Source organism: Mrakia frigida (genome assembly GCF_051309035.1).
Source record: "Mrakia frigida strain ATCC 22029 unplaced genomic scaffold BDY24scaffold_1, whole genome shotgun sequence".
Classification (NCBI taxonomy): domain Eukaryota; kingdom Fungi; phylum Basidiomycota; class Tremellomycetes; order Cystofilobasidiales; family Mrakiaceae; genus Mrakia; species Mrakia frigida.
Genome location: NW_027481280.1, coordinates 842,128 through 857,232, shown reverse-complemented (window position 1 = coordinate 857,232; position 15,105 = coordinate 842,128). Strand labels below are relative to the sequence as shown.

The 15,105-nt window shown below is 54.0% G+C and overlaps 5 protein-coding genes across 5 annotated transcripts; 4 read left to right on the top strand and 1 right to left on the bottom strand.

The window, feature by feature from the left end:
* Positions 1–82: 82 nt before the first annotated feature.
* BDY24DRAFT_437556 (GLE1-like protein-domain-containing protein) lies at positions 83–2,780 on the top strand (the record flags this gene model as incomplete). Its single annotated transcript, XM_076644277.1, has 6 exons — positions 83–670; positions 774–1,010; positions 1,168–1,473; positions 1,610–1,741; positions 1,850–2,113; positions 2,253–2,780. The coding sequence occupies exons 1-6, from the start codon at positions 155–157 to the stop codon at positions 2,778–2,780; spliced, it is 1,983 nt and encodes a 660-aa protein (XP_076501239.1). The 5' UTR covers positions 83–154.
* A 1,794-nt stretch (positions 2,781–4,574) lies between these two features.
* BDY24DRAFT_373965 (histone H3 family protein) lies at positions 4,575–6,117 on the top strand. The gene is made up of 5 exons (XM_076638356.1): positions 4,575–4,807; positions 5,238–5,371; positions 5,464–5,588; positions 5,675–5,804; positions 5,891–6,117. Exons 1-4 carry the CDS (start codon positions 4,702–4,704, stop codon positions 5,769–5,771), a joined length of 462 nt encoding a protein of 153 aa, XP_076501238.1. The 5' UTR covers positions 4,575–4,701; the 3' UTR covers positions 5,772–5,804; positions 5,891–6,117.
* Positions 6,118–6,165: 48 nt separating this feature from the next.
* ABP140 (tRNA(Thr) (cytosine(32)-N(3))-methyltransferase) lies at positions 6,166–8,599 on the bottom strand (the record flags this gene model as incomplete). The annotated part of the gene is made up of 11 exons (XM_076637180.1): positions 6,166–6,282; positions 6,383–6,448; positions 6,635–6,837; positions 6,949–7,090; positions 7,176–7,358; positions 7,462–7,563; positions 7,632–7,664; positions 7,728–7,794; positions 7,857–7,917; positions 8,020–8,111; positions 8,409–8,599. The coding sequence occupies 11 exons, from the start codon at positions 8,597–8,599 to the stop codon at positions 6,166–6,168; spliced, it is 1,257 nt and encodes a 418-aa protein (XP_076501237.1).
* Positions 8,600–8,758: 159 nt separating this feature from the next.
* STE24 (zinc metalloprotease) lies at positions 8,759–11,405 on the top strand. The gene is made up of 9 exons (XM_076638355.1): positions 8,759–8,789; positions 8,864–9,004; positions 9,139–9,367; positions 9,476–9,729; positions 9,813–9,998; positions 10,072–10,163; positions 10,254–10,280; positions 10,374–10,755; positions 11,225–11,405. Exons 2-9 carry the CDS (start codon positions 8,865–8,867, stop codon positions 11,352–11,354), a joined length of 1,440 nt encoding a protein of 479 aa, XP_076501236.1. The 5' UTR covers positions 8,759–8,789; position 8,864; the 3' UTR covers positions 11,355–11,405.
* Positions 11,406–11,951: 546 nt separating this feature from the next.
* Positions 11,952–14,785, top strand: BDY24DRAFT_437551 (uncharacterized protein). Its single transcript, XM_076644276.1, has 12 exons — positions 11,952–12,316; positions 12,405–12,534; positions 12,709–12,759; positions 12,866–13,041; positions 13,136–13,240; positions 13,337–13,450; positions 13,522–13,620; positions 13,710–13,841; positions 13,930–14,075; positions 14,149–14,267; positions 14,340–14,437; positions 14,520–14,785. Exons 1-12 carry the CDS (start codon positions 12,211–12,213, stop codon positions 14,573–14,575), a joined length of 1,332 nt encoding a protein of 443 aa, XP_076501235.1. The 5' UTR covers positions 11,952–12,210; the 3' UTR covers positions 14,576–14,785.
* Positions 14,786–15,105: the final 320 nt, after the last annotated feature.

Below are 15,105 nucleotides of genomic sequence, written 5' to 3'. Positions count from 1 at the left end.
GGCTGAAGAGATTCGAAAGTGAAGTTTCATCCAGTGAAAAGATGCGCCAGAGGTAGTAACCGCTTCTTTTGCGCTGGGCTCTCCTCTCTTCTCCTCGTCGCGACAAGCTCAACCCAAACGCTCCTTCCCTTCCTTCAACGACGACGACGACGAAATGCGCTCCGGATCTCCTCCTCGGTCAACCTACATCCCACCCTTCTCTCCTTCGCCTCTAGGAATCCATTCGAAACCTCTGGACCCTTCTTCTTCCATCCGACGAGTTCTCTTCTCCCTCAACTCCTCCCCTCCTCAACCCAGATCTCAATCTCCATCCGTCGCAGAGAGCTCGACAAGAACAACAACAACCAACAGCTCAGGGAAACGGAGTCTATACTACGGTGGAGACTCGGACGACTCTTCGGAGGAGGAGGATGAAGAGGAGCAGGTTGAGGACGACGAGAGTGAAGAACGAGAGGAGGACGAGGAGGAGGACGAGGACGTTTGGGGAGTCGCTTCGACGAGGTCAGCTCTCTCCCATCGCTTTCTACAGATCAAGTCCAAGCTGATCGTCCATGGACTCTCTCGATGCTGCAGTCGGAATCCCTCCAAACCACCCAACGCTCTATCAGGTTCCATAGGACCTATCGACCCTCTGGAAAAGTACGAAGCTCAACATCGCTCGTTAGCATGGGTTCGTTTCTTTCCCCGTCTTTGTTCCTTCCTCTATACACTCGAACCCAAATCTGACCATATATATCTCTCTCTTTCTTTCTTCTCTATACACACATGCACAGCAACGTTCCCACCAAACCTCCTCCCTCCACTCCTCCCGGATCCACTCCCTCCTCTCTCCTTCCCTCGCCTTCAACCCTTCTCGTCCGACAGCTGGCTCGTCGTCCTCACGCGCTCAACGGGAGGAAAGGGAGATGGCGGAGGTGCGGATGTTACTGGAGGGGATGAGAGTAGAGAGGGAGGAAGAAGAGAGGAGGGAGAGAGGAGAGTTTGAGAGGAGGAACAAGGCTCTTTGGGAGGTGAGTAAGAACGTCGTCCTTCGAGCTTTGAGCTGGTTCTCGTTCGTTGCTGGAGCTTCAAACCCTTCACTTACTGGGAAAGGGCAGCTTCTGAATATCCTACCAATCCATCGAGCTCACTCCTGACCACCTACCTTGCCTCGTTTCTCCTCCCCAGGGAATCGAATCCACCATCCTCACCTCGGAACAAGCTCACCTCCTCGCCCTGCGAGCGAAACAGCAAGAGGCCGAAACCAAAGCTGCTGCTCTGAGAGCTGCTGCGGAGAAGAAGGCTGCTGAGGAGAGTCAACTTGCTGAGCTCAAGCTGAAGAAGGCAGCAGCAGCGGCGGCGGCGAAGGAGGAGGAGGAGAAGAACGTCGAGAGAGAGAGGTTGGAGAAGGAGAAGAGCGCGGCTGCTGTGGGAGGACTGGGTGGGTTGGAGGAGAAGGCGAAGATTTATGGTGAACAGGTGCAGGTTATGAGTGTGAGTTTGAAACGTGGTTTTCCTGGTAGAGGAAAGAAAGGCGGGAGGGAGAAGGGAGAGGGCTGAAACGCGACGGGAGGCTCGTCGAGGTCGATGCTGACCTTTCGCTTCGCTCTTGTTCTCGCATCTTTCACAGTACATCAAAGGAGAAGTGCTACCGAAGGTCAACTCGTCGCCGGAATGGAAGAAGAAGTGCAACGCCGTCAAACGTCAGATCACGCCCAAGATCGGTCAGATCATCAACTCTCAACCCGTCATCTTGAGAATCGTAGGTTTCCCTCTCGTCCTCTCTTCGCCCACTTCGTAATTCCTTTCTTTCCAATCACAAACTGATCAACTCGCTTTCCCTTTTCTTCCCTTCGCTCGTCTCGTCCAGACCTCCGAAATCTCCCTCATCCTCCACTCCGCCCAAGCAGCCTCGCCCGAAATCTACATCTGGATCCTCAACCATCTGTCCAAGATCCTCATCAAACAGGCCGAGACGGAGGTCACCGCCAAACCCTCGGCTGCGTTCCCTCTGGCGAGGATGGTCGTCGGATTGATGATGATGGGACACGCCGAGGGAGTGGGTCAGGTTCTGTTCGCGAGGATGGTGAAGAAGTGTCCTTGGGTGGTGCCGTTCTATCCTGCTAGGAAGGAGGTACGTCCGTCTCTCTACTTTGCGTTGAGAAGGTTGAGGTTGCGAAGAGTGAAGCGAGAGAAACGACCGGGCGCTGACATTCGTTTCGGACGCGTCTCTTTCTTTTCCCTTCGTTCTTCTTCTTTTCCTTCTTTCGCAGGGTCAATCTGAAGCCCTCTACCGCAAATCCCTCGGTCACTACCCTCTCTCTCCAACCACCTCCCCGGAAACCACCTTCGCCCACTCCACCCGAATGACCGGAATCCTCACCCTCTACCTCTCGATCCTCCAAATCTCCTCTCTCCTCCCCTCCTCCTTCCCTCTCCCACTCCCACCCCCTTCCCACCCTCCTTACCCCCTTTACACCCCCACCTTGCTCCCACCGCACTTCACCCTCCCAGCAGCCTGGTCCTGGCTAGCAGCGATCCTCCGTCCTCAGCTCGTTGGTATGGAGATCGTGCCTGGGTTGATCGGAGCTGGACTGGACGTGTTGGCGGATCGGATGGGAATGGTTTATGGGAAGCAGTGGGAGAAGGTGATGAGGGTGTTGGGGAGGAGTTTGGACGAAGTGGGAGGGAAGGGTGGGGAAGGGGCGATTGGGGGGAGGGAAAGGTTGAGGTTGGGACTCGCGAGGTGGGAGAGGGAGGGGAAGTGGGGAGGGATGGAGGGAGCGGAGGTGGATCCTTAGGAGTACCGAGGAGGTTTGGATTTGGACTTTTTTTTTCTGGTGTATCTCTTATGGCATCTTTTCGTTTCTCGAGCGTTCAGAGATGGGAGAGGTGGCGACGCGACGGAAGCTAGCTTGCGTTGTCGATACGCTGGCATTTCGAGAGACGAGAAGCGCATCAGATCGAAGAATGATACAGAAAGAGAGACTAGTCAAAATGGACACGAGCTCGAGGTGTGGTCGGCTTCGAAGGAGCTGGTCGAAAGAAAAAAAGACGCGTCGGAGTCAAGCTGGCTCGTCGGGATTGGACGTGGAACGACGAAGTGGTCGAATCGACTCACGAGTTTGAGCCCGAAGAGCTAGTGAGAGACAGGTAATGCGAGCCTCCGTGAGATTCGAGGGAGTGGCAGGAGCTGGTTTGGAAAGAAAGAGAGGGCGTCAAGTACGAGCGCTTCCCGTCCATCCTTGAAAATGTCGGAAGAGAACTCACGGAGCCGTTGGCGTGGTGAACGCTGGAGCGTAGACGATCTGAGACGTGTTCTCCTGCATTCCAGCCTCCCAAACTGGCTGCGAAAAGAGGAAACAGACGCGTCAGATTCAGAAAGGAAGAAGCAACGACGACGCGACTGACCTGAAACTTCGCTTCATCCCAAGCGAACCTCTCCCTCAAAACCGCCTCCTGCATCCCTTCCAGACCCTTGATGAACTCCCTGATAAACTTCTCTGTGTATTCCTTCGGTACTTCCGAGATGCTGAACTGAGGAGGGATGCAAAGCTCGCAAGGAGTCCGAGAGCGTTCGATGGCCGTCGAAGTTGCTCGTCGCGCCTTTGGAGTCGATACCTTCGATGCTGTTTCCGTAGAGTGATAGTTGGGGTCTCGACGATGGCAGGCCTAGAATCCGAAGTCAACGAGAGCTTTCTGAGCTCGAGGGAAGTCCGAGGCGAGGACAACGGCGGCAAGACGGACGGGAGGGGTCAGGGTTAGATGGAGGAGGGAGAGTTGATCGAAGGCGAGTTGGACGACGTCGGAGGCTCGGTGTCCATGGGCAGTTTGGATGATACTATAGGGAGGGGAGAGGCGTGTCAGCTCGACGAAGACGCAAGCGAGGTAATGAAAAGGGACGAACGACATGAGGTCCTCGACGCTCGTGAGCTCTGATCTTCAAGCGTTCCTATCGGTGAACCTCAGGAAGAGGTTCAGATCGACTGCTGAATCCTCCAGTTTGAGTTCCTTCACCTTCTTTCCCTTCGAGAGGGCCTCCTCGAACCATGGAGAGGCGGTTTCGAGAAAGAAGCGTCGAAAGGGGAAGCGAGAGCCGTCGTTGCTGACAAGGATGATATCCGTCTTTGAAGGAGAGGAGGGTATGGTAAACATAGTTTGAGAGAGGTTTGTTGAAGTAGAGGAGTCTTGGAGAAGAAGGAGACTGATGGGGGAAGGAGAGGTTTAGACGACGCGCCTCGCCCTGCCCGATTTCGAACGTCAATCTCCTTCCATTTTCTCGTCAAAAGTACGTATCTTGAAGACTGGGAGGTTGTGGTCAGAATGAAGGAGCTGAAGCTGGCTCAGAGTCGCGATGGAGCGGGGGGTTGGGAGGGAGGAGGGAGGGAAGGGGCTGATGTTCCTCGTTGCAGCTTCAGGCTCCAAAACTGCGAGGATTTTCACTCGGGAAAGACACTTACTGCAATAGCCAGCCCCGAAGATCAGGAGTAAGTCAAAAACATGCTTCGTAGGTGTTTTCGTCGAGTTTGAGATGCTGGAAGTCGGAAGGGAAAGGAAGAGAAATGGCGGGTCAGTGCGAATCTCTCCTTCGACGACGTCGACCTCCTTCCTCTCCTTCCTCTCTTCCCTTCCTCGCCAAAGGCCCTCCCTTTCCAGCTCCATTACCTTTCCAAGCACCACCCCTGCTTCCTCTTGCTTCGACACTCTGGAAACTCTGCTCGAATGCCGCCCAAGAACGCTGAAGCTGGACCTTCGAAAGCTCGCAAGACAATCGGAGGGAAGACGGTAGCGGCCATGGCTCCATCACCAGCAGGGAAGAAGAAGAGAGGTACGTAGGCAATTTACTCTGCTGTATCTAGAGCTGGGATTGCCGGGTGGCTTGCAGGCTGGGAGCGGTGGAAGGAGATGGATGGGAAGGAAGGCAAGGAAAGGTCAGCTCGGAAGGAGTTCTTCCTTCGCGTCAACACCAACCTTTCAGCATGCTTTCCCCCTCCCATCCACCTCTTTCGACGCGTTCGACTGCTTGGAGTGGTCCTATAGGAGTCTAAAAGGGCTGCCGTATGAGTTGGAGTGGATTCAGACGTGCTGGGGGTGTCGATGAGCTCAACCGTTCCTCCTTCCCTTCAACGAGGTCGCTGACCTTCTCCTTCCCTCCCTCCCTCTTCTCTCGACATCCTCCCTCTGCTCTGCTCCCGCCTACCATCACCTCTCACTCACCTCACGTCATCCTTCCACCCTCCTCGGATCCACCATTGCAGCTTCTAACGCCTCCAAAGCCCACGACGAGCCCAAGAAACGTCGGTATCGTCCAGGGACGAACGCTCTCAGGGAGATCAGGAAGTACCAGAAGTCGACAGACCTGCTCATTCAAAAGCTACCTTTCTCTAGAGTCGTGCGTATTACTCTCTCCTTCTTGCTCATCTCGCCCATCGTCTTGTCTCCTGACTCGTTGCTGACGTCCTTCCACGTTCGACTCAACTCCAGGTTCGAGAGGTCGCCATGGATTTCACAACACTGGAAGCGGGAGCGACGATGCGATGGCAGTCGTCAGCTCTGTTGGCCCTGCAGGAGGCGACGGAAGCTTATTTGGTGCATCTGTTTGAGGACGCGTGAGTAATCTCTTGCTCTCACAAAGTCGAATGAAGGAAGAGAGTAGCTGACCTTCCCCTTCTCTCGTCGCCTCCTCCTCCTCTAGCAACCTGTGTGCCATCCACGCCAAGCGAGTGACGATCATGCAGAAGGATATTCAGCTAGCACGTAGGATTCGGGGACCTTGGGGTGGATTGGGTTGAGCTTTTCGTTGGGTGGATCGGTTCTCGGACGAGGTGAGTCGCTCCCTTCCCTCCCTTTCCTTCGTCGACGCGTCCTCACTCTCTCCTTACTGACCTCATACTTCCCTCTTCCTCTCCAGCTAGGTGTTAGTCGTCTCTCTCTCCCTTTCTTTTTTCTCTGGTCGTCTCTCGCTTCGGTCGTGTTTTGGTCTCGTTCCCCTTCATCTTTCTTTCTCCTTCGTTCGTGCCGGCGAGCAGCAGCGCGCATACCCTCATCTTTACCCCTCTACTTTAGTCCAGGCATTATCTTCTTCTCTCAATTATCTACACCCACATAGTTCACGCGTCGCGACGAGAGTCAAACGAAAGCAAGCGCAGATCCCAACAAACCCAAACCGAACTCAAGTCTAAACGTCTACTCCTTCTTCTCCTCCTCACCAGCAGCAGCCTCGAACCCTCCATCGAGAATCTTCTTCACCTTCACCTGCATCCAGACTCGGTACATCTTGAGCTGCTTCTTCCTGTTGACAAGCTGAGCGAAGTCAAACCGAACGGAACGAAAACGAGCGCGTCAGTTCAAGTCTTGTCGGCACGAAGCGTCGAAGAACACGACGAGAGAGACGAGCACTCACCAGCCTTCGATCCACTCCCAACTGCTCCAACGAGAAAAGGGGGTGAGGAGGGTGCCATGGCGAGGGCTCGGTTGGGAAGTACTGAGAAGGAGGGTTGGGCCCTGAGGACGACGACGCGGGAAGACCCGCCTCTGTTGTTGTTGTTGTTGTTGTTGTTGCTGTGGATGTTGTGAGAGCTTCAGCGAGAGCAAGATCCTTCTCGTTTTTGACAGCCAGTTCCTTGAGGGATTGAGCGAGGTTCGCATCGTCTACGAAGGTAGAAGTTGAAGTTGCCGTCGAAGCGGAAGGGGCTGTTGCTGAGGCTGAAGTTGAAGCGTCCTCGACGACTTCTGCCTCTCCTGGAGTAGCAGGTGTTGAGGTCCCCTCGGTTTCGTCCTTGGTGGCGGGAGAGGAGGTGGTGTGGACTTCGACGGGGAAGGGAGCTGGTTTGCCGGTGAAGATTCGGGCGAGGTCGTCTGTGCGAGCAAAACGAAGGAAGGAAACGAAAAGAAACGTAAGAGAGGAGAGGGTGAGATGAGTTCTGAGAGAGAAAAGAGGGGAAAGAAGGGGGGAAGGAGGCGACTCACCCGAATCGAAGAAAAATACCCTCGTCCCATCGCCTCGAATGTAGAAGTCCTCGTCCAACATCCGGTTCCCCTTGATCCTCATCTGAGCCAGATCATGTCGTCCGTAATCCCGAAGGAGAACCATCCCTCCAGGCTTCAGCATCTGTTACGAAAAACGCGAAAAACAAACGCGTCAGGTCGTCAGTTTTCGGCGCACTCAATTTTCAAGTGCAGAAGCGTTGACTTACCCTCCAAACATTTCCCATAGCCCTCTCCCACTCCTCTCCCGGCCTCAGCGCACTGAGCACGAACACCATGACGGCGATGTCTACGGTCCCAGGCTCGATACAGTCGGGGATGGAAGGGGAGGAAAGATCCCAGACGGCGGCGTTGACTTTGCCGACGTGAGGGGAGGAATACAGAGGGTTTTCCTAAAAGCGTTGCAGAGCGAGTCAAATAAAGAACGAAGTCAGAAGGGAAGAGGAAGAGAGAGAGAGAGAGAAGGGAACGAGACGCGTCGAACTCGAAACGGACCTTGACGACGTCGACAGCTGATTTCGAGTAGTCGAAGCCGTGGATGGAGAGTTCGGGGTTATCGTTGGCCTGGTAGATGGGGTAGAGAGCGTTTCCGGCACCCTGTGATGAGTCGAAGGAACAGAGGTCAGGAGGGAAAGGGAAAGAGGGAGGGGAGGGAGGGAACGAACACATCCGATCTCGATGATCGTTCGAGGACCGGCCTGTAGAGAAAACAAGGCAGTCAGTACACATGAAGAGGGTATGACATTATGAAAAGTGCTCACATCAGCCTTGGTCATTTCCATAAGCTCAGGGAACTCGAGTCGAAGCCACTTCCTGTCCTTGAAGAAGCTGAACGAGAGGAATTGGTTGGTTTCTACCCCAAGATAGCTTCGGGAGACTGAAGTACGAACCTTTCCCTGTGAGTATCGTAGAACCTCTCCCAGAAGCTGGCAGGACTTTGGTTGTAAATTTCTGGAGGAGAAGCGAGAGGCAAACGAACGCCAACGGGAGGAGGTGAGCTCTTTGCACTTTCGTTGAGCTCGAACGAGAGAAGGGAGGGAGAAGACGACTCACGTTTCATCTGTTCTGATACAGGCTTCTCCCTTTGAATCTTCTTGACCTTCTCGACTTGTTCGTCGAGATCTTTAGGGGGAGGAGCGTGGTCCCTGGAGGAAGAGAGGGAGGGAGGGAGGAGAGCAAAGGTCAGCTCGAGCTCACGGACGCAAAGAGCTCTCTCGTAGGGACGATGAGCTTGTTCGAAGATTTGAAAATACCACTGAGACAAGCAAGCTATACACTCTCCAGAAGTGTATCTTTCTGCATCGGAAAGTCGAAGCGGAGGGTATACAGGGAGGTCGCGAAGACCTTCCTTCCCTCCGCTCGTTGAGCTTTACCTCTCCTTCCCTCTCCTCTTCTCGAGCTCATTCGACCCCCCGAGCACACCTGGACGCTCATAAACTCACCAAGCGTTGAGAGTAAAGACCTCTTCCTCGTCCCTCAAGACCCTGGTTCCCCATTCTTCATCCCGGAGTACCGAATTGAGCTCGTGAGGAAGTTGACTCTTCACGCTCGAGGTCGTTTTCTCCCTGAGCTCAGCCTCGGATTTGTCGAAGGGAGGAGTCGAGGAGAGCGATTGAGATGAGGAGGTCGTCATGGTGGTAGGGATTCGATGGAGTTGATGAAGAAGTGAGGGTCTTGTAGATAAACGAGCGAAAGAGAGCATGCACGTTTGGGATCAAAGGGAAGGAGAGAAAGAGAGGTGAGCTCGAACCAAATTGAAGTTTCAGAGCTCCTTGTTCTTTCTGCCTTCCAACGGCCAGCATCTCTATAGACTCAAACGACAGGTGAGTGACCGCATACATCCTTTCGTCTTGGGGTAGAGAGAACGAGCTGACTATGCGCTCTTCTCACGCCTCAGGATGTACTACTCTCCTCTCCTCGCCCTCTTCTCTTCGCTGTCAGGTCGACTGAAAGAAGCAGCCGAAGATCCATCGGTAGACTACAAGGGATTCGTTCTTTGGTTCGGAGGGATTACTTGGGCTTTCCAGAGCTATCTAGTGTGAGTTCCACGCCCATTTTATACTTCTCGGAGGAGCAGGAAGGAGGAAAGAGGTCTCGATCGATCGTTGTTCGTCGAAGCTCACCATCTCTCCCTCTGTCCCTTCTACTTCTCCTTCTCTGCCTCGTTCTCAGTCTCCGTCAACTCCCTCTCTACTCCAAACCTCCTCCTTCCAACCTCGTTGAACACATCACCAAAGAGGATCTCGCCAAATCCCAATCCTACGGTCGAGACAAAGCTCTCTTCTCCCTCTTCTCGCTCGCCTGGGGTCAGATCCTCGAGTTCGCCGTCGTCTACCTCGATGGGTTCGCAAAAGTATGGCAGGTTTCGCAGGATCTCGTTGGGTCTGAGTACACTGGAGGCGTGAGTGAGCTTTCCATTCTCTACCTCCAGCCCTTGCTGCGAGCCGATGAAGCTGAAGCTCACCTCGACCTCCTCCCTTCTTTCCTTTCCTTCGTTTCTTTCTCACAGATTCTCCACTCTCTTCTCTACGCGACTCTCCTCACCCTCCTCATGTACATCCCCACCATCCCTCTCTCCCTGATCTCCACCTTCGTCGTCGAGGAGAAGCACGGCTTCAACAAGTCGACTCTGGGACTCTTCCTGACCGACATGCTCAAAGGTCAACTCGTCGTTGCTGTTCTCGGACTCCCCTTGCTCGCTGGATTCCTCAAGATCACCACGTGGGCCGGAGACAGCTTCGTTGGATGGTTGATGCTGTTCTTGTGAGTTCGGTGACCTGTTGATCTGTACCTGAAAAGCTGCTCTGACGAAAGATGAGCTGACCCTTCCTCCCTCCTCCTTTCAGCCTCGTCTTCCAACTCGCCGTCACCGCCATCTACCCTACCTTCATCCAACCTCTCTTCAACAAGTTCACCGCTCTCCCCGAAGGACCCATCCGAGATAAGGTCTCGGCTTTGTCGAAGCGACTCAACTTCCCACTCAAGCATCTCTACGAGATCGATGGAAGCAAGAGATCCGGTCACAGCAACGCGTCAGTCCGAGCTTCCCTCGACGCGTCGATTTCCTGAACGCAAAGCTAACGACTCGTTTTCTGTTGACTTTAGGTACTTCTACGGACTCCCATGGTCCAAGCACATCGTCATCTATGACACTCTCATCGAGAAGAGCTCGCCTGAGGAGGTCGAGGCCGTTCTTGGTGAGCTCGAGCTCTGCCCCTCTTCTTTTCTTCTTCCTTCGTCTCCTGGCACATCGCTGACCCGACTCGCTTCTTCTCTTTGTCCTACAGCTCACGAACTTGGTCACTGGGCCATGTGTACGTGCCTCCTTCTTCGTACCCGCTACCTTCCCTCTATGAAACCTCGCTGACCTCGTTCCCTCCCTCCCTCCTTCGTTCGTACCTCATCAGCCCACCCCTCCAAGCTCCTCTTCCTCTCCCAGTTCCACCTCCTCCTCACCCTCACTCTCCTCCACCTCTTCCTCCAAAACCCTGTCCTCCTCCAATCCTTCAACTTCCCTACCTCCGCAACTTCCATCCTCCTCTCGAAGGTCTCAACCTCCTCCTCCTCCGTCGGCCACCCTCCCTTGATCGTCGCCTTCCTCCTCTCCCAGCTCATCATGGCCCCCATCGATCAAGCTTTCTCCCTCGCCCTCAACTTTGTCACTAGGAGGTTCGAGTACCAGGCTGATCGGTTCGCAGCCAAGTTGGGAGAGGGCATGGGAGGAGAGTTGGGCAAGGCGTTGAGGAAGCTGCATGTGAATAATTTGGCGACGGTTAATACGGATTGGCTGTGAGTGCTTGCATCTTGTTGTGCGTCTTGGGAAGTTGAGTTGGTGAGGGGGAGAGGGGAAGGGAAGTGAGGTGAAAGGAGGGAAGAGAGGGAAGATGAGACGAGACGAGACGGGCTCGACAAAAAGAGAAGGTCGAGGGCTGTCACCTCGGCGAATTGGTTTCTGGACTTCTGGAGTTGGCTTTGTTGTCAAGGGATAACGAGAAGGAGTCGAACGAGGGCGGGGCGGTGCCGAGGTGGGGAAGAGACGAGGTTGGGAGACGAGGAGGGAGAAATGAGCTCGAGATTGATGAGCCGATCTCGACGATTTCATTCCTTCCTTCGACGCCTCGTTTTGGCTTTGTTGTCGAGTGGAGAGGGAACGAAGTAGGATGCCAATTTTGGATCGAACGAGGATGGCAGACGTACTCGAGAGGAAGGTCAATGAGTCGACGACGCGAACTGACCTCTCGACTCCCTTCCTTTTCAGCTACTCGGCCTACCACCACTCCCACCCAACCCTTCCCGAGCGACTTCGAGCTATCGACGACTTCGTAGCCGACTACTACGATGCCAACAAGCACCTCAAGATCAAGAAGGACGCCGTCAAGTTGGAGTAAAGATGGAAGGGGATAAATCGACGTGAGATCGAATGACCTCCTTTTTCGTTCCTCTTCCTTCCCAGGTCGAGACACCTTCCCTTTTGTAAAGGGGGAAAGGGGGTCGACAAGCAAGATGACCAACAAGCGTGGCTCCTGGTACACAACAGGTTCCAAAAGTTGTCTCGGAAAGCTCGAAGGGAGGTTTCGGAAAAACCACTTCAGAAGGTGCTCGTCGCGTTTTGGAGGAGGGAAGCGAGGCTCGACCGCTGTCTTTCCTTCTTTGCTCGATCCCCATCTCGGCACGCCGCTCCCCTTAGCTCTGATCATTTCGCTGTAGATATAGCGCAGATCGTTTAGGATCCGACGGAGATGAGCTGGTGAGTTTTTGCGCACTTCTCGAGTTCGAACGCGTCGAGTTTCGCTGACGTTTGCCTTCCTCTCCTTTTCCTTCCCTCGCTACCGATCAGTTTCATCAGACCTTCTCAAGGATCGCCTTCAGCTCGCATTTATCGCTCTGTTGACAGCTCGGGGGCTTGCCCAAAAAGAGGGGAGGGAAGGACGGGAAGCTGAACCCACCCCCTCTTCCTTCTTGTCGCGCCAACCCCTGTTCGATTTCTTTCCTTTCCCCCTCTCCTCGCTTCCTTCAAAAACCGACTTCTCGCACACACCTCTCTTTCTCTTCATCAACTTCCATCCCCTCCCTCCCTCTTCCTACTTCTCTTCCCTTCCCTTTTTCCCTCTTCTCGGCTCAAGCCCTCAACCCACTCTCTTTCGGAACACAACCACAACCCACAACCACCTCCCCCTCGTCCTCACAGACCCTCCAAATCGTTCTTCAACACTCATCCCAGCGGGACCTTTTCATCCTTCAACCATGAAGCTTTCTACTACCGCCTTTCTTCCTCTTGCAGCCGTCGCTTTCCTCGCTTCCTTCACCTCCGCGTCTTCAGAGACGTCGTCTCTCGAGCCTCGAACTGGGCGTGAGTGACCTTCCTTCCTTCGTCCATCTTGAGCTTGACCCGGGACCCGAAGCTGACCTTCTCTTCCCTCCTTCTTTCTCCTTTGCAGACTTCAAATGGTCCTGGGGAGGATGTGATCTCGAAAAGGGTGGACCCAGCGTCACTCCCTCCTACCCATCGGATTGGAAGCCTCGAGGACTCTCGTGTGGTTCTGGATACTACTACCACAGCTCGAAGAAGTGAGTCTTGCAGCAGTTTCTCATCTATTTCTCGGAAGCAAAGGAGAGGAGAGGAGAGGCGCGAGGGAGGGAGAGGAGGTCGAGAGGGTCGAAGCGTCTGTTCGGGTTCAAAAACATCGCATACATATGAAGCTGACCTCGAATTCACCTTTCCTTCTTTTCTTTCTTTAACAGGTTCTGTGTTCCTCGAAACGATCCTGGAACCGCTTCGCCTTCGTCTTCTTGGTGAGCCTTCATTCGCGTCTTCTTTTCATCCGAACTCGTTTCGATCGCTGACGTCCTTCTTCCTTCCTTTGTTTCCCCCTTTACCTCCCTCATCCTTCTTCTATAGTACCTCCGGCAAGTCTTGGGACTCTTCGAACAAGTGCTGCAAGAACAAGTGTGCCGGAACCGAGTTCTACTTCGCCGGAAAGGACATCTGTCTCCCCATCAAGGTTCCCACCACCGTTCCTTCGTGTCCCTCAGGCAAGACCTGCCCTTCCGAATGGCAGTACAACTCCAAGGGATGTGAGTCGCTTGATCTTTATTCTTCGCTAGGTCTCGAGCTCTCGTTCCCTCGCTATCTCGTCTGAGCTGATCTCGTCTCGTTTCGTTTCTTCAGACTGTGTTCCCAAGACCTCGACCTTCTCCCCTACCCCAAGCTGCTCTATCGGAAGCTGCGACAAGAATACTTTCCTTTGCAACACCAGCCCTTGCAAGTCAACTGGTGAGCTCATCTTGTTTCCTTCGTTCGACTTCCTTTCCGTCGAGACTGATTCGACGCGTTCTTCGATCTTCCTGTTTCTTTCGTTCTTTCGCTCAGAGTTCTGGTTCGCCGCTAAGAAGGTCTGCATCCCCAACACCGTTCCTTCGTACCCTCCTTCATGCCCCAGCGGAAAGGTCTGCCCCACCAACTGGATCTACCAGAAGGCTGGATGTTCGTCTCGTTTCGATCCTCCTCTCGTCTCGCCCTTTATCTCAAACTGACCCAAGCTCCTCTTCTCACAGTCTGCGCTCCCAAGTCTTCTACCACCCCGCCCACTCCCTCGTGCTCCAGCGGATCGTGCGACTCCGATACCTTCCTTTGCAGCTCGTGCAAGTCGACTGGTGCGTTCGCGTCTCTCTCGTTCTCCTCTTCGCCCTTTTCTTTCGCTTTATGACACTGACGCTCATCTTTCGATGATTTTATTCTATAGAGTTCTGGTGGGATTCCGGAAAGGGCTTCAAGGGGTGCATCCCCAAGGGAGGTCCTCCTTCTGGCTCTCCTCCCTCCGGATCGAACTGCATCACCAAGTCAGGAAACAGGAAATGGCACTCCGGCTACAAGTGTGAGTTCCTCAGCATCATCTTAACGTTGGCTTGAACCTATTCATGATCTTCTAGAGACCTGACACTCCCTTCCTCGTCCCTTTCCAGGCTGCGTTCCCACGCTTCCCGACCTCCCCACCGTCCCCACCTGTTCGAGCGGTCATTGGACTCCCGGATCTCAGTGCTGCACTCCTGGACCCGTCGCCTCTGGAACTATCACCCACCCTCGTCGTCGATCGCACAAGCAGATCGTTGTGAGTCTCAGCAGAGCCTCTCCGTCTGATCTTTTCCGACGGCGCTGACTCGTCTTCTCACTCTCCTCTCCAGGTCTCCCTTCCCTTGGACGGTCGAATCGATCCTGCTCGTTGCCCTAAGAACTTGACCGCCTGTCCTCTCGGTACTCTCGGTGGTGCTGACTACGAGTGCCTCGATCCCGAGGTTGAGCTGTGAGTTCGAACTCGTCCGTCTCGGTTTCGATTCTCGTTTTTCAACACTGACCCTCGTTTCGCCCCTTCCAGGACTTCGTGCGGAGGATGTGCCTCTACCGGAGCTGGAGAGAACTGTCTTCTCATCCCCAACTCCCTCTCGGTCACCTGCACCTCCGGATCGTGTGCTGGTGAGCTTTCTTTCTCTCTCTTCGCATCGACGCGTCGTTTTCTTCACACTAACCTTTCTTCTTCATCTCTTCCCTCTCTCAGTTCTCTCTTGCCGAACCGGACTCGCTCCTTCGCTCGATGGAAAGTCTTGCATCTGAGACTTGTAGCCTTTTCTTCTCTTGATCTTCTTCTCGTAGCTTTTCAGTCGTGTTTCGTTTCGTCACTGTTCGCCCTTTTCTCGGCCCACACTCTCTTCTCGCCCGCACACACTCTCTCCCTTTCTTTTCTGCTCTCATTGGGTACCATGGACTATCGCTTAGGTGTAATCACTTCTTCTTATTCTCGTCTACTTACTTACCAGACAAAGGACACTTTTTTTGACCGTCGAGCGAGGTCGATTCGTCTCAGTTTCCCTTCGCCTGCTTCGTCTCAAGGGCTCGCCGGCTCCTTGCAAGAGCTGAGGTGGATACAAGCTAGATCGGGTTGGGGGAGCAATGATATATTCCTGGCTGGGATGAGAAAGACGCATCTGAACTTCAGACGGGAGACGCGTCGCCGCCCAGAGGGAGGGTCGAGACGATTTGAGCTCCGCCTCTTTTGCCTCCCAACGATTTCGCACTCTCCTTCCAACGACTAAATAGTAAGCCAGATTGGTCCCCTTTTAAATTCTACGTTTCTCTGCCCATCA

What these genes read in the sequence shown, in the direction of transcription:
- STE24 (XM_076638355.1), top strand. Translation starts at nt 8,865, where the DNA reads ATGTACTACTCTCCTCTCCTCGCCCTCTTCTCTTCGCTGTCAGGTCGA. An exon ending in GCTTTCCAGAGCTATCTAGT is followed by an intron (nt 9,005 to 9,138) that starts GTGAGTTCCACG and finishes CCTCGTTCTCAG; the next exon opens with TCTCCGTCAACTCCCTCTCT. An exon ending in ACGGTTAATACGGATTGGCT is followed by an intron (nt 10,756 to 11,224) that starts GTGAGTGCTTGC and finishes CTTCCTTTTCAG; the next exon opens with CTACTCGGCCTACCACCACT.
- BDY24DRAFT_373965 (XM_076638356.1), top strand. Translation starts at nt 4,702, where the DNA reads ATGCCGCCCAAGAACGCTGAAGCTGGACCTTCGAAAGCTCGCAAGACA. An exon ending in AGCTACCTTTCTCTAGAGTC is followed by an intron (nt 5,372 to 5,463) that starts GTGCGTATTACT and finishes ACTCAACTCCAG; the next exon opens with GTTCGAGAGGTCGCCATGGA. An exon ending in GTGCATCTGTTTGAGGACGC is followed by an intron (nt 5,589 to 5,674) that starts GTGAGTAATCTC and finishes CTCCTCCTCTAG; the next exon opens with CAACCTGTGTGCCATCCACG.
- BDY24DRAFT_437551 (XM_076644276.1), top strand. Translation starts at nt 12,211, where the DNA reads ATGAAGCTTTCTACTACCGCCTTTCTTCCTCTTGCAGCCGTCGCTTTC. An exon ending in TACTACCACAGCTCGAAGAA is followed by an intron (nt 12,535 to 12,708) that starts GTGAGTCTTGCA and finishes TTTCTTTAACAG; the next exon opens with GTTCTGTGTTCCTCGAAACG. An exon ending in CAGCTCGTGCAAGTCGACTG is followed by an intron (nt 13,621 to 13,709) that starts GTGCGTTCGCGT and finishes TTTATTCTATAG; the next exon opens with AGTTCTGGTGGGATTCCGGA.